Source organism: Thunnus maccoyii, chromosome 7 (genome assembly GCF_910596095.1).
Source record: "Thunnus maccoyii chromosome 7, fThuMac1.1, whole genome shotgun sequence".
Lineage (NCBI taxonomy): Eukaryota > Metazoa > Chordata > Actinopteri > Scombriformes > Scombridae > Thunnus > Thunnus maccoyii.
In genome coordinates, this window is record NC_056539.1 from 16,195,935 (window position 1) to 16,209,837 (window position 13,903).

Genomic DNA, 13,903 nt, shown 5'->3' on the forward strand with positions numbered 1-13,903 from the left:
GATTTTACAGCTGTTATATATGATGTGCAGTTAGGTTACACTACTTCAAATATGTTATTAAAAACGTTTAAACTTGAGGGGCCATTGTGTTCACAGGAGCGGTGACATTATTACTGTGATCATTACAGCGAAAAACATAAACAGAGGAAAATGTCAGAGATTCAAATGACTGCAATAAACAAACATAGACGATGAGAAAACCCATTTTGGAGTTGTGATTCCACACATAGATGAGCTCATGTACACTCTGCTGAGCCAGATTTACTCACTTACCTACTGTACAGTGTGTGCTGATCAAAACATACTTCACACAGTCAGTTCAGGCAATGAAGCCGTTGACCAGACTATTGATACAAACTGGCATCATGTAACACTGACCTCAGTTAAACTAACTGTAGAGGACTGCTGTTGTTGACAAAATGTGTGTAGCAGCGTTGCTTCTTTCAAGTGTTCAGGTACTCAACCTGAGAAGAAGGGGTTGAGGGCGCCCGAGCCCTTTTGTCAAGGCGTATTTTATGTTTTTTTGTTTTGTTTTGTTTTTTGTGGCCCTTATCAAGAAGAACATTTAACAATTAATAATAATTTAGTAATAAATAAAATTACCTGGCTGCCGTCACTCAGTTTATGTCACATGATGACTTTTCACCTGCGGCAGGTTGAAAGGTCACCTGGGACATGCCGGAGTTGCAGCTGCAACCCTGGGACGCCGCCACAGACAGATGCTCAGCAGCAACGTTTAGATGGTGAGTTTCATTTGTGTTTATAATAACTTGATTGATTATCACATTATATTTATAGTATTCAGCATTGTTTGGTGTATTTTACAAGATGAAGTGAACTTGCTTGTTTGTGTTTATTTGCCATGCACGATGTTCACAGTGCAAGTAGCCATTAGCTGCCAGCTAATGACACAGCTGTGCTGCTACAAGGAAAAGATTGTTCCATCATGTGTCGCCCCATAGCGACACATGATGGAAAAACAGTAAAATTTAACAGATTCAATTACATTCTAAGCTCAGTTAAACATATAATATCCACCCTATCTGCGGACATTTATTATTATTATTAATTATATCGGTTTATGGTGTTTTAAAATCTTGTTCCATGTGCCCCTTTTTTAACTTTGAGCACCTGTCCCTCTAAAGGTCTCTGCACGGCCCTGGTCTTGACAAGTCTAAAGCATTAGGTTGTTATTATCATCAGGTGTTTACACCACCATTAGGACCCATAAGCATTCACTTTGGAGGCATTTCCATGGCTGACCTTCTGGGTTCACGTTGAGTCCAGGTCAAAGACTCATTGTTTCAGATTGTCTGAGATCATTTCTAGTAAGCTGTAAGAGGCTTGAAGTTCATGACCTGATCACTGTCATCCTCACCAGAGTCAGTGAGTAAAATGTTATCATGACCAATAGTCATAATGGACCGAAATATGAGAATTATACCCAGGTTGACAAATACTACAATTTACCTTTGAGATGGCATCAAACAGTTTTAATGTATTATTGTTGCTGCTGAAGCAGATGGAAGCTGCTCTCATAGATGACCCGCTGAACAGATGATATAAGTTGCTGTTCTTAGAAAACTGTGTCTAATACCTATATCGGCTCAGAAAGCTGGGCTGCTGCTTTGCTTGACCTTAGACCTTCTCAACAAGGCTCATATTGACCTTGCTGAGCCCCGGACTTACTTACCCATTGTACAGTGTGTGGTGGGCTAAATGTCACACAGTTAAGTCTTACGGCATTTTAATTGGTTAACCTCTTGATTCCTGGCCAAACTATTGACCCAAACTGGCATCATCTAATACTGACCTCATTTAAAATAACAAACTGTAGAAAACTGCTGTTGTTGACAAAATGTGTGTGGCAGTGTTGCTTCTTTCAAGTGTTCAAATAATCAACCTGAGAAGAAGGTCTATCAGTTACATTGAGACATGATATGTATTTGCTTTGAATAGCTGGAATCTGTGGTATGAAGTTATAAACACAAAATATACGACTCTGACTCCAACTCAAAACACATAGTTTTGGAACAGAAAACCATTTTGACTTTGATGAGAACTGTGTGACATGAATGATACATGCATTTTTGGTAATCTGAGCTCTTTAAAGTTCTCATGGTCAAGGTGATAAGAATGACTGAAGTTGACATTTTGACTTCACCTGTGGCACTGAAATCTTTAAGACTGTGGCAAATTTCATGTCTACATGGTTTTGAAACGTCTTCAAAGCATTGAATTCAGTTTTCTCAACAAAAAAAGGCCTTGAATAAGTCTTAAATTTCATTTGCAAAAGTCTTAAATATTTTCTCTCGCCTGTCATAGGCAGTGATGTTAGTCAATGTTAACAATAAAATGTTTTTAGTTATATAGTTTTTTATAGTATATTTTCAATGTTTTTTTTTAACTGATATACACCTATAAACTAAAAGTGGGGTTATTTTAACAGTGAATTGTACACACAAGAGGCTGTTTAATCATTTCAGTCAGCAACATCAAACCAGTAGTGAACACTGTCACCACTGCTAGCTACGGTAGCTGGGAAGCTCATCATCTCATCATTTTAGCAAAAACTTAAATGAACCACAGCTGCTTAGTTGATCAACAGATGATTAATCGCTAACTGTTTTGATAATCAATTAATCTTTTTAATCATTTTTTGTTACAGCTTCTTAAATATGAATATTTTGGACTTTTAAAAAAAATATTTATGATAGTAAACTGAATATTTTTGGGTTATGGACTGTTCAGGACAAAACAAGACATTGAAGGACACCAATCAATATTTTTCACCATTTTCTGATATTTTATAGACCGAATGACTAATCGATTAATTGAGAAAATCAAGATAATCGTTGGTTGCAGTAATAAAATGGGCCTTACCTAACCAAGATAGGCCCCATTAGGTTAGTGTGCACCATCTCTATTAACACTGCTGCAGGTGCACTGCTGTTACCATTAGGTCTGGAAAAGACACATTTTTATCTTGCACACAAATCAAAGGTATTATGCCATAATATGCTAAGCAGCTAATAACTACATTAGATGAAAAGCTAGTGTTTGCATGCATGTGTTGGACTCAACATAATTGTTACTAAACCTGTACAAAGGCCCAAAAAGGTCCTATATATAGTGCGGTCTGAAAGTGGTAGGTAGTCTATAATTTAGGACACGATGACTTTCACCTTTAATTTGATGGTGTTTACATCCACATCAGATGAATGGTGTGGGAATTCTAGCACTTTCTATACATGGTTCCCATGGTTGGTTGGTACGTGGTTGTTTTTTTAACCACCACAACTGTTTCTCCAGCAGGTGTGTCTATGCAGAAAAGGAGTTGATTCTTGGTGTGATATTTGAGAGTCTGGTGTTCTTGCTCAAACTAGAAGGCCATTATGAGGCTGAAAAATCTGAATAAATCTACTAAATGCACCTACAGAATTTAAGAGCATCACTGTAGTGGAGGGTGACAGAAGAATAATTTGAATAGTGAATAAACAAGACTTTACAACTCTCAGTACTTTCCAGAATGTAGTTCTGCATGCCTCAAAGACTCGTCAGTGAAGACAACACCAGCATTATAGACGACTCACAAGAAGATGCAAACACCAGGTGCAGCATCACCTGTAAGTAAAACTGAAAGTCAACACTTATCCTTACAATCATAATTTCATATCCAATGTGTTGGGATCAAGACAACAAAGTGTCACTGTCCTACTACATATTGGCTGCCAAAATCTGCCTTCGTCACAGCCGACATTTTGACACATCATAGTATGAAAAGCTCAGGTGTAACTAATAACATTATATTAATAATGATAATAGTTATACCTGTCTCTTTACGGCTTTGAAAAGTAAAAATGCTTTAGAAAGAGGTCTATTGTTTTTCCTCTCTTGAGGAACAGCTGGCAGCTCATTGTCTGCCAATCCATGCCACCGCTTCAGTGGATAAGCGCTTCACTAAGAATTAGTAGAAAGCACACCTTAGAAGGCATTAAACCTTCTGGGAAAAACGTCTTGAGAGCTCAGCCATTAACATATGGATACCGGGATAAAGGCTTTGTCTTGATATCCCTGCATCTGTGCTACAGAAACACACCCACACACACAGCGAGGAAACATCTGCTGATATTCAGGAATAAAAAAAAAAATCCTCCACCCAATAAAGACAGCAAATCTTTTATTATAATTTTTTTTACGGTTCTGTAAATCCTTGTGTAGAAAATTGCTGCTTATCCCATTAGAGAGCTTCTGGAAAACACAGAGCAGATTGAACAAATCGGGGAGGACCCTCGCTCGCACTGTACGATAACACGAGACAGAGGATCAAGCCTCAATTTGGGGTCCATCTCCTGGGAGAGAGACAAATACCGGGCTTACAGCGACTTAAATCTAATAACATCTTCAATTTGGTCTAATATCGTGACAACAAAAAAAGAGGCTTCATCTTTGGGTTTTGAAGTGAAAATATTTTACTATTATTAAACAGATTAACATTTTATTGCATTTCTACTTAAAAAAGCAGCTGATAATCACATAATCACACACAGTAGAAACATGTGGTATATGTACTGTAATAAATAGAATACTTATGTATCTAAAACAAACATCTGTGGTCTGAGAGCTTTTATATCCAAAGATTAGGAAAGTCATTCTGTACCTGCAAAAAGCAGAAGATCCCATGAGGACGGTGGATAACACAAAGTCGCTCATTTAATCTCAAAATCCTTGTAAAGATGGTAGAAAAAGTAGTAATAAATGCCATATTACACATAGATTTAATCTTGAAATTAAAATTTGAACGAATTGAATCAAAGTCCACCTCAAGCACGCTGACCATAACTAACGGACAAAGGCCAAGTTTCCTTTTTTAAGACAAATAACTGTTATAGATTCCTAATCTAATGTGTGACAAACTGGCAACCTGTCCAGGGTGCATCATACCTCTCAGCTAATGCATGCTGGGATATGCTGGAACAGGCTCCAGCCCCCTGCGACCCTGTATGGCACTGCAAGCATAGTGTCAACAGACTTCACAAGTAGTAGCTATACATTCTTCTATGAGTTGATTTGAAATGTTTTTTTTTTAATATTTTAATAAGCTGAGTTCAATTTAAGAGCCACGTCATCTTTCAAGAAGTAGAAAAAAAATCAGATTTTGAAAGTGATGATGCCACAGTCTATTTCATCCAGTTTGGTTTAGCTCAATCACAATAAAGTTCAGTATATTCATGGATCCAGCCATGAATTGCACACGGGCATCACATGATGCCCAGAGTCACATGATCATCGTCACATCAGCTGGTTTAGAGGAATCCTGCTGGAAGTGTTAAGTGTAAGAGAACGTTTACCCCTCGTGTGGTGCCGAGTGCTTTAGGGGGAACAATATGTGGATAAACTGTCCAAGAGCAAACACTCTTTCAGTTTGAGATTCTCAACTGCTATCAGTATCCAGGCCTGATCCTGAGGCCCGGGCTGTGTTTACCCGTCTCTCGTTCGAGTTTCTCCCTCAGTTTGTGGAAAGGAGGCCTTTTGCGTGGCTCCTGCTCCCAGCAAATCCTCATCAGGGAATAAACGCCAGCAGGACAGTCCTCTGGAGCCTCCATGCGATAGCCCACCTCCACTTTCTCCTTCACCTCCTGAAGAGACTGTGACATGGCAGCAACAAGGAGGGAAGCAGGATCAGCGGGAATGAAGAGGGAGCAGAGGAAAGGGTGGTGACATTAGTTTGCAGTACAAGTTGATAAACTGAGCACATTGATAAGTTGGGTACAGCTGCAGGACAAAAAGCATTAACAAAGGAAAAGGTGCCAAGAACTAATAACAATGATTGAAAAAAGTGTATTTCGTGGGCCAAGTTGGGTGTTTTCTCTACAGACAGGGGTGTCATTCTTTGCCTGAGCTTATTTCTTACTCACATACTGTTTGCCTGACGAAGACCTTGCGGGTCGAAACGTTGCAATACATACTCTGGAGCACACTGATAAGTGAATTAAACATATTTTTTACCTGAACTAAAATGTAGGACTGTGCAATGTTATTAAGTAAATACAAATTTGAAATGATGTAGAGGAAGAGTTCCTTTTAGAAACTTTTATTTCATTTACTGAATATACTGTTTTACTATAAGGAATGAAGTTTAACGTCTGACTTCACACAGTAAATCCTACTTAAGGGTCAGTTTCAGTATAGTTTATTCAGTGGGGTAATGTTTCACAGGCACGATGGAAACACAGGCCTACGTGGGATTTACATGAGCCTTCCTGCTGTCCTCACTGGCCAAGATGCAAATCACCAGAGATTACCTGAGAGAGACTAGTGTGACAAACAGGGCTACGTTTAAGTAGCATAGTCTCCACCATTATAGTGTTAACATGCTCCGGCCTTGATCTGACATCATCCTCTGCTATGTTTTGTCCTGTTACCACACCTACCTACTACACCCACAGGCTATGTAACAGGTAAAGATTAACTTCTTCTTCCTACCAACACAGATAAGGCAGATTAGGTAACTCATCGAAAACAATAAGATTATTTCTACTATCACTGTGTTGTTCTGTAACAATGTGCGGTAAAAGTAGAGAGATCTCTGCTAAATCTCTGTCCTCACTGACGTATGAACTCTGGGACCTGAAGTGGTTTCCTGCTCAGACGCAGTAAGTCGATCCAGAGATGACGGCATAGTGACGAATGTGACCACTTGATCTGGCAGCTTTCCACTGACATGTCTACTACATGACACAGATTTGAGTCCTGACATGACCAGAGTTTGCGTAACATGACTTTTAAAATGAACTTGTTACTTTACAACATTACTGCTATTGAAAAATAATTTGTCACGTAACAATGTTACCTACTGAGAAGTAACGCATTAAGGTACTGACAACCCTTGGTGATTCCTTGTACATGTTAGTTATATATATTGTGGCAAGTGGTGAAGAATGAGAGACAGGAGGCAAGTTTCAGCAATATTATTATCAACTCACAGGAGACAGGATCTTAAAAACACAGTATCAAATACAGCTGTGGTCAAGAAATGTAACAGCCACCTCGCTCATGGTTAAAACTATAAACCAGCACAAAAAACGACAATTACCAACATAAACCACCATGTTCTGAACAGACACAAACAATTTTGGAACATAAAACAGCAAACTTAGCAAACTACCCAGTCCAGCACTAGGCATGATGGGAAATAAGGGCCGTCGCTACATTACAAACAGGTGCATAAACAGAAAAGAAACCAGTTTTAACCATGAGTGTGGTGGCTGTTACATTTCTTGACCAAAGCTGTATTTGCTGCTGTGTTTTTAAGCTCTTGTTCCCCAGTGTTGTATGTTTATAAAAGTTTGACATTGCTGAGAGCTGCTTCCTGCCGCTCATTGCGTGCTGCTCACCACAATATCGTAATGTAAGTAATGGATGCTTATTTCAAAAAGTATTTAGGTAACTGATTAGCAGCTGATGCAGTTGATTAGCATCAACACAATAGTGACATAATAATGAATTAATGTAATTAATGGGCCGGTGCTACATACCATCTTAGGGTAGGGTTGACGACCATAAGAGAAGATCTCCCACAGAAGAACACCGTAACTCCAAACATCTGACTTGGTGGAGAATTTCTACATGGGAACAAATGTATATACATGTATAAAATGTAGAATTTAACAATAAGAGCTAAATAAAGAGCAAAATGAAAAGACAAAGAAGTTAATGTTAGAGTAAGATACACCAACCAAACTAGAAATACAAAAAAATGGATTATTACAGATCTTAAAGGCATTAATAAATGATTTATTAACCATGAACAGAGCCATTATTAAAACTTAAAAACCTTTTTTTTATTAGAAGTACCCGAAGGAACACACTGACTTGTAGCTTCCTAAAATAAAATCAAAACAGGGTGTAGAGAGACGTAACCATATAGAAATAAATCCAATCAAACTGACCTCTTTCTTTAGAGCTTCGGGGGCGGTCCATTTTACCGGCAGTTTGGCGTTATCTGACATCTTCAAGTCCTTCGTCAGGCCAAAGTCGCTGACCTTGGCCACACTGTCGTCAGAGATGAGGATGTTACGAGCTGCTAAGTCTCTGTGAACCAGCTTTTTAGACTCCAGGTACTCCATCCCCTCACACACATCACTGCGAACACACGCAAACGAGTCTCATTTTCATTTTGTACAGTACACGATTGATCACACACACACTTTTTCTTTCTTCTTCTATTCTATACACACATCTACTGCACGTCTGTCCGTCCTGGAGGAGGAATCCCTCCCTCTGTTGCTCTTGCTGAGATTTCTTCCTTTTTTGCACCATTAAATGTTTTTTTTAGGAGTTTTTCCTTATTTGAATCACAATCACAATCACAACGAACCACTCTGCACACAGTTTCTTCTGTACAAAACATTCAAACCATTAAAGTTGTTCTTTGATGTTTCAACTTACAGTGCAAAGCGAAGCAGCTGGACAGAGTTTAAAACTGAACGTCCTCTTGTCCTGAGAAAGTTCACAAGATTTCCCTGCAACACACACATACATGAAAGATAAAACAACAAAATAACAAGTTAATATTGGCACGCATGATGACAAGCCACCACAATGAGCTTCTGGATTTTTGGCCTTATTTCATTAACCAGAGAACCAGGAAACAATTCTGTAATTGTTTGGATTGTTTGGACTTGATTACCCAGAATTTAAGTCAAACAACCTCAGCAAACTAATTAAATGTTTATGACTGTTTTCTCATTAGCTGCTGGTGGTGAATCTGCAGAAAAACTATTTTGCAGCAGGGTCCATTGAGTCTAGCTTTCAGTTACAAAGAGGACTCCCTTGCTGCAGTTTAGGAGAAACTACATCGAGCAGATTTCCCACCACGGACCGATTATTTTCATCAAACAAGATTCATTTCTGCTTCATTGTGTAATGTAGCAAGGCTTGTATTTTTTTACCTATTTCTGTTATTTTGTTATTTACTCTTTTATTATGTTACCTGTTCTTGGTATAAAATAATGTTTTATAATTGAAATTGTGAACTGCAGATAAATGACTGTATGTAGCTGCACCTTAGTCATGAGCTCTGTGACGATGTGAAGCCCTTTGTGAAGGATGACCCCAAACAATCGCACCAGGTTTTTATGCTGGAGCTTCCTGGTAAAAGTGAATCGACGTAAAACAAAGTCAGGACCACCAGCAGAAAATAAATACTGACGGGTTGCACAGATATTTTCACTGATATGATCACAATTAGTTAATTTTTCATTGAGCAAACTTTGAAAAACACAGCTTTCTCAAATTGTTCAATGCTTTCACAGATAAAGGGGGAAACATTCATAACGAGGACGTCTTCAGACTCACGTCATTACGGTGGTCTCCTGCAGGAAGGCCTGAGCTGTGACATCACATTTAATGATCTTTACTGCCACCCTCTGGCCCATATAGTCCCCTTCATAAACAGCTGAGGATCACACACATAATTCACCCATTAGACTACATTGAATAACTAAGACAACACTTTACTTTTTTTGGTTTTCATGTTGTACGTTTGAAATATTGTGAGGGTACAAAGAGGCTGATAAAAACAAGAAGAGTGGACAAAATAAAGGAAAACTCACCGCCAAACTCCCCTTCTCCAATATTCTCTCCTAGTTTGAGCTTCGTGATGTCCAGCAACCATCCAGCTGGAGAGGAGAGAGACGTGAACACTGTGAACAACTTGCCACCTCTTACATGCTTTATGATCATTACTATCAACATTTTATATAGTAAAAATGACCACCAATGATTCATTAAAATCATTTTTACAAAGAAGCCTTGATCTTTTAATGTTTTTTTCAGCTCTACTGAATAAATCTGGACATCAAACTTACCTTTAGACAGCTCCAACTCAGCTGACTTGGTTCCATGTTTTTGTTTGGGCTTCAGAAGAGTCGTAGCAATGGAGCCTTTGTTCTTTGAATAGAACTGCAAAGATGGAAACACTGTTCACCGTTCAAAGGGATATATTTATAGTAGATCGTATTTCATCTTTGGTATCTATAATTTCTTCTGATTCATTCTTTTGGCTCTGAATCCTTGTTTATTCTATGTATGATAAGACTTCTTTGTCTTATTTCACAGTATACATTATTATTTTCTCGAGCTCTTGGAGTCAACACTGATCTTATTGGCACTTTGACACATATACTGTAGTTCGAGCCCTGCAAAGACAGCCCCCTTAGAAATCAGGAAGCCCTTTGAAGATTGCGGTCAGCACTGTGGCTCACCTACAAAAGTGAGAGCATAATGCAAACCAATAGTTATAATTAACAATTATATAAGCTATACCACAGAACATTTGCCTAAATACTCTGCAGTGTCAGTGATAAAGAATCAAGGGGCTGCAGTTGAATTGCATCATTTAAAGTGATCTATGTGAATTAAACACTCATCTAAAGTGACACATCAATGCTCGGTTTTGAAGCACTTATAACATGATTCAGCCCAAATCCGCCTCTGGAACCTCCTCCTTCTGTTTCCTCGCAGGATTAAGTCAGATGGTCTGACTCACGTCTGAAGCTGTCTGCTGTTCGCTGATAAGATGCTGCTGTGCGAGAGCCTTCAGTGCACCCTCACACAGACACAGGCCCAATATAGATAAACCATAAAAGGGCTGCTTTCACAAGTTTCCTTGTGGTGACACATGATGTATATATTTTTACACTAGTGTCAGTTCCGCTGATGGGTTTACAGGGTTATATATATTTGTGCACAGGAAAGTGGTTCTCCACATTGTCACAGGTAATGGCCTCAGTATAGACATGAGAGTGTTTTCTTTCTACTCAGGTTGTTTTATTTGAAGCATTTTTAGAGGCCCAAGAGGTGAAATAATCCAATATTTTTATGACCCCTCTGATTGATCTTGTCCTGACTCCCAGGTTGTAAACCACTGGCTTTGCATGGAAGAAGTAGCTGAATTGAACTGATGAACTGATTACTTATGATGCTATTTTATGGATGAATTCTGAATGAGTTATTCCTCAGAGTTTTTATGCACATTGGTGCTGGATTTTGTCAAGGCTGCAAACATTTATAATCACAATACAAACCCATTAAATAACAACAGTACATTTTCTCTCACCTCTATCATGTCAATAAGGTTGTAGAAATACTCCACGTTGTCGATGGTCAGCTTGTTGTCCTGATAAATCACTCGGTAGTGGATGACCTCTCTGGAGACACTGACGCACAGGACGTAGTCACCAGGATGGCGGATGGACTCTCGCACCAGGAACAGGCCATCCTCGGCCGGCTGCAGCTTAGACACTGCCTCTGGGCCGGAGATCTTACCATGAAACCAGCTAGTTAAAGACAGCACAAAGATAGTGTATTCATACTGATACACGATCCATTTGGCATCCCAAATGACTCCCATTTTTGTAACAGTCAGGAGGGTGGTTAACGCAACAAAAAAGGAAGCTGAAATGATTAATCCTGAGGCAATGTTAGTGTGCACGTCCATCATCAGCCCACACAATGAGGTCACAAGATGTGTTTGAAGGTTGATCAACACTTCAGCTAAAGTTAGAGACAAGAGTGTCTGTATTTCACAGTTATACCACTTGTGAACTATGTGTCCTACTGAAGTGAGAAAACAATGACACATAGCTGAGTTTTTCTGTGAGCAGTTCTCAAGAAAAAGTGTAAAATACAGAAGAAGAGGAGACATACGGCATGAGGCTGAGGCTGGGATCCACACGCAGAGCTTCTCTCTCACGCACATTAGTGGCGTTAACGAGTCCTTCTTCTCCTGTGGTGTTGTGCCTGGCCTCGTAGTATCCTTTCTTCTAGAAAGGAGAATTCAAAGTCTGCTTGCATCAAATGGTGGCAAGAAATAGCTTTGCTCTAACCGACATTTGAAGCGTCTGTAAAGTGTGACAGTACCATGCTCGTGCCAACAATAGTGAGGATGTCTCCTTTGTGGTACGCCAGTTCCCCAGGTTTGGGCTTCCTGTGGTCTCCCTTGGCGACACACTGTGTACCAGCAGCCCAGCTCATCTGCAGGAGCAGAGGAATAATAATAAGAGAGACGTTGGCCCTTTTAAAGGAAAGGTTCACAAATTTCAAATCTGTGAGGTGCCCAAATGAACATTGAAACAGGTTTTTCTTGCTGTAATCATTCTTCCTGTTCATACTGACCATTAGAAGATCCCTTCCAAATTATTTTAAGTGATGGGGGACAAAATGCGGAAGCATTTTAAGCAAAAATATATTTAAAAGTTTATCTGAAGCTTATATGAGGCTTCAGCAGTCTGAGTTAGTCATATTAAGTGGATATCTGCCATATTTACGGTCTTTTTAACATAACATTTCCTCTTTGTGTCTCCTCAGACAGTGTTTCCCTGTTGAGCTGCTGTGGAAGTATAGTGACAAAAAGAGGAACTTTGGCTATAAAAAGATGTAACGTTGAAAGACATCTACTTGATCTGACTTTAAATACATTTCTCCACAGAAAGAAGGGTGGATTTTGTCCCCCATCACTTACATTGTAAGTGCATTATGAAGGGACCTCTTAACAGTCAGAATAAACAAGAGGAATGATTATGCCAAGAAAAACATGTGTCAATGTTCATTTGGGCACATGACTGTTGTTTAAAGACAGACTTGAAAAATTATGAACCTGTCCTTTAACATCTCTCAGCCTGTCTGAAATAATGAAGTCAGACTTTTGAGTAAAGGAAATGACTATATATTAGTCATTAGCCATTATATTGGTTTTATCCTTCTTTGTATACACAGCAGAGTTTCTCAACTTTTGGGTCAGATGGGTTAGTTGATAAGAAGATGGTATTTTGGAAGATTTCTAACATGTACTGTATGTATTGATTTCTGCTCTAAAAATTTTATGTTGGGTAGGTTTGAAATACAGATGTGTAATATAATCGATGGGTGCTCTCTTCATGATTTTAAGAATAAAATACAAATGTTTGTGACACTCAAATTTTGGTATCTAAAAACAGCGTTACAGGCAAAAAAAGACGAGAAACCCTGAAATAAGGGTTACATGTTTAACCAGTGACTTCACTTTCTACATTGCATACACATGTAATAAATATAAAAGCTCCTCTTAACAGAATGATCTGTCTGTTAAAATGTATTCAAACTTTTAATGTCACAGATGACGTTTTTTAATTTATTGTATTATTAACAGAAGATTAACACATCAGTCCAAAATATGTTTCTCAGAGAACAGAGGGGACTTGTTTCAGCGTCTGACATTAACTTATATCAATCATAAACGACTTTATTTGCCGATCAGAGCTGCGGTACTCACCTCTGCCAAGTGCGGGGCAGGAGGTCTAATTCTGTGTTGTCACCTGTCAAAAAGAAAAAAATGTCTCTAACGACTACATAACATAAAATACTGATCATACTGAATACTGAACGACTAAACATGGACCTTAAAAGTAGCTGCTGTCGATTAAATTAATAATGGGGATGTATTGAAGCACTATAAAGCACAAATAGGACATCAGCGGGTAGGAGGATAGTGGCAGCTCCTGTTGAATAAATTAAAAGTGAACAGCTTGAATGTTTCAGTACCTGCGGCTCGGTGGACAGATGCTAACAGCCTTTTCTTCAGGACTGCTGCTGGCTCAGTAAACAGAGGGAAAACACAACCATAACGACAGGAAATCCTCAGCAGAAGTCGTCCACGTTTGTCTCATCCAGCTGTGACATTAATTTTCGTGTTTTTTTAACAACTTAGCAGAAGCGACGCTGTAGATTATTCACACCCCAGACGTGCTGCGGCTGTTCTCTGAGAGCTGATGTGTCTGTCTGAGCACTTCCTCAATATTTAGGCAATTGTAGTTCAAGTGTAACAAGGTGACGCAATAAGTTATTTTGTTCTTCTGTTTCT

At 38.9% G+C, this 13,903-nt stretch overlaps 2 protein-coding genes across 6 annotated transcripts in view; one reads left to right on the plus strand and one right to left on the minus strand.

Moving 5' to 3' along the window:
- The window catches only part of LOC121901165, a 21,510-nt gene extending 11,697 nt beyond the window's left edge, over nt 1-9,813 (plus strand). For 2 of the 5 annotated variants that reach the window (XR_006097186.1, XR_006097187.1), the window contains 3 exons: nt 656-743; nt 7,965-8,120; nt 8,454-8,522. The gene's annotated coding sequence lies outside the window, so the exon portion shown is untranslated. Of the gene's footprint in view, nt 1-655; nt 744-3,518; nt 3,627-7,964; nt 8,121-8,453; nt 8,523-9,651 lie in introns of those variants that run through there. The other 3 variants (XR_006097188.1, XR_006097189.1, XR_006097190.1) reach the window with 3 other exon arrangements.
- Nucleotides 4,231-13,802, minus strand: matk (megakaryocyte-associated tyrosine kinase). Its single transcript, XM_042417880.1, has 13 exons — nt 13,585-13,802; nt 13,316-13,358; nt 11,926-12,039; nt 11,713-11,828; nt 11,123-11,342; nt 9,873-9,966; nt 9,618-9,683; nt 9,361-9,460; nt 9,069-9,153; nt 8,452-8,525; nt 7,953-8,145; nt 7,539-7,625; nt 4,231-5,648 (listed from the first exon to the last, which is right to left on the minus strand). Exons 3-13 carry the CDS (start codon nt 12,037-12,039, stop codon nt 5,445-5,447), a joined length of 1,353 nt encoding a protein of 450 aa, XP_042273814.1. The 5' UTR covers nt 13,316-13,358; nt 13,585-13,802; the 3' UTR covers nt 4,231-5,444.
- Between the last annotated feature and the right edge of the window lie 101 nt (nt 13,803-13,903).

Bases quoted from the DNA above. Each gene is read 5' to 3' on its own strand.
- matk (XM_042417880.1), bottom strand. From the start codon at position 12,039: ATGAGCTGGGCTGCTGGTACACAGTGTGTCGCCAAGGGAGACCACAGG. The intron at 9,154-9,360 runs GTGAGTCTGAAG...CACTTTTACCAG, and splicing joins CAGGAGACCACCGTAATGAC to GAAGCTCCAGCATAAAAACC. The intron at 5,649-7,538 runs GTATGTAGCACC...GCCATGTCACAG, and splicing joins GTCAACCCTACCCTAAGATG to TCTCTTCAGGAGGTGAAGGA.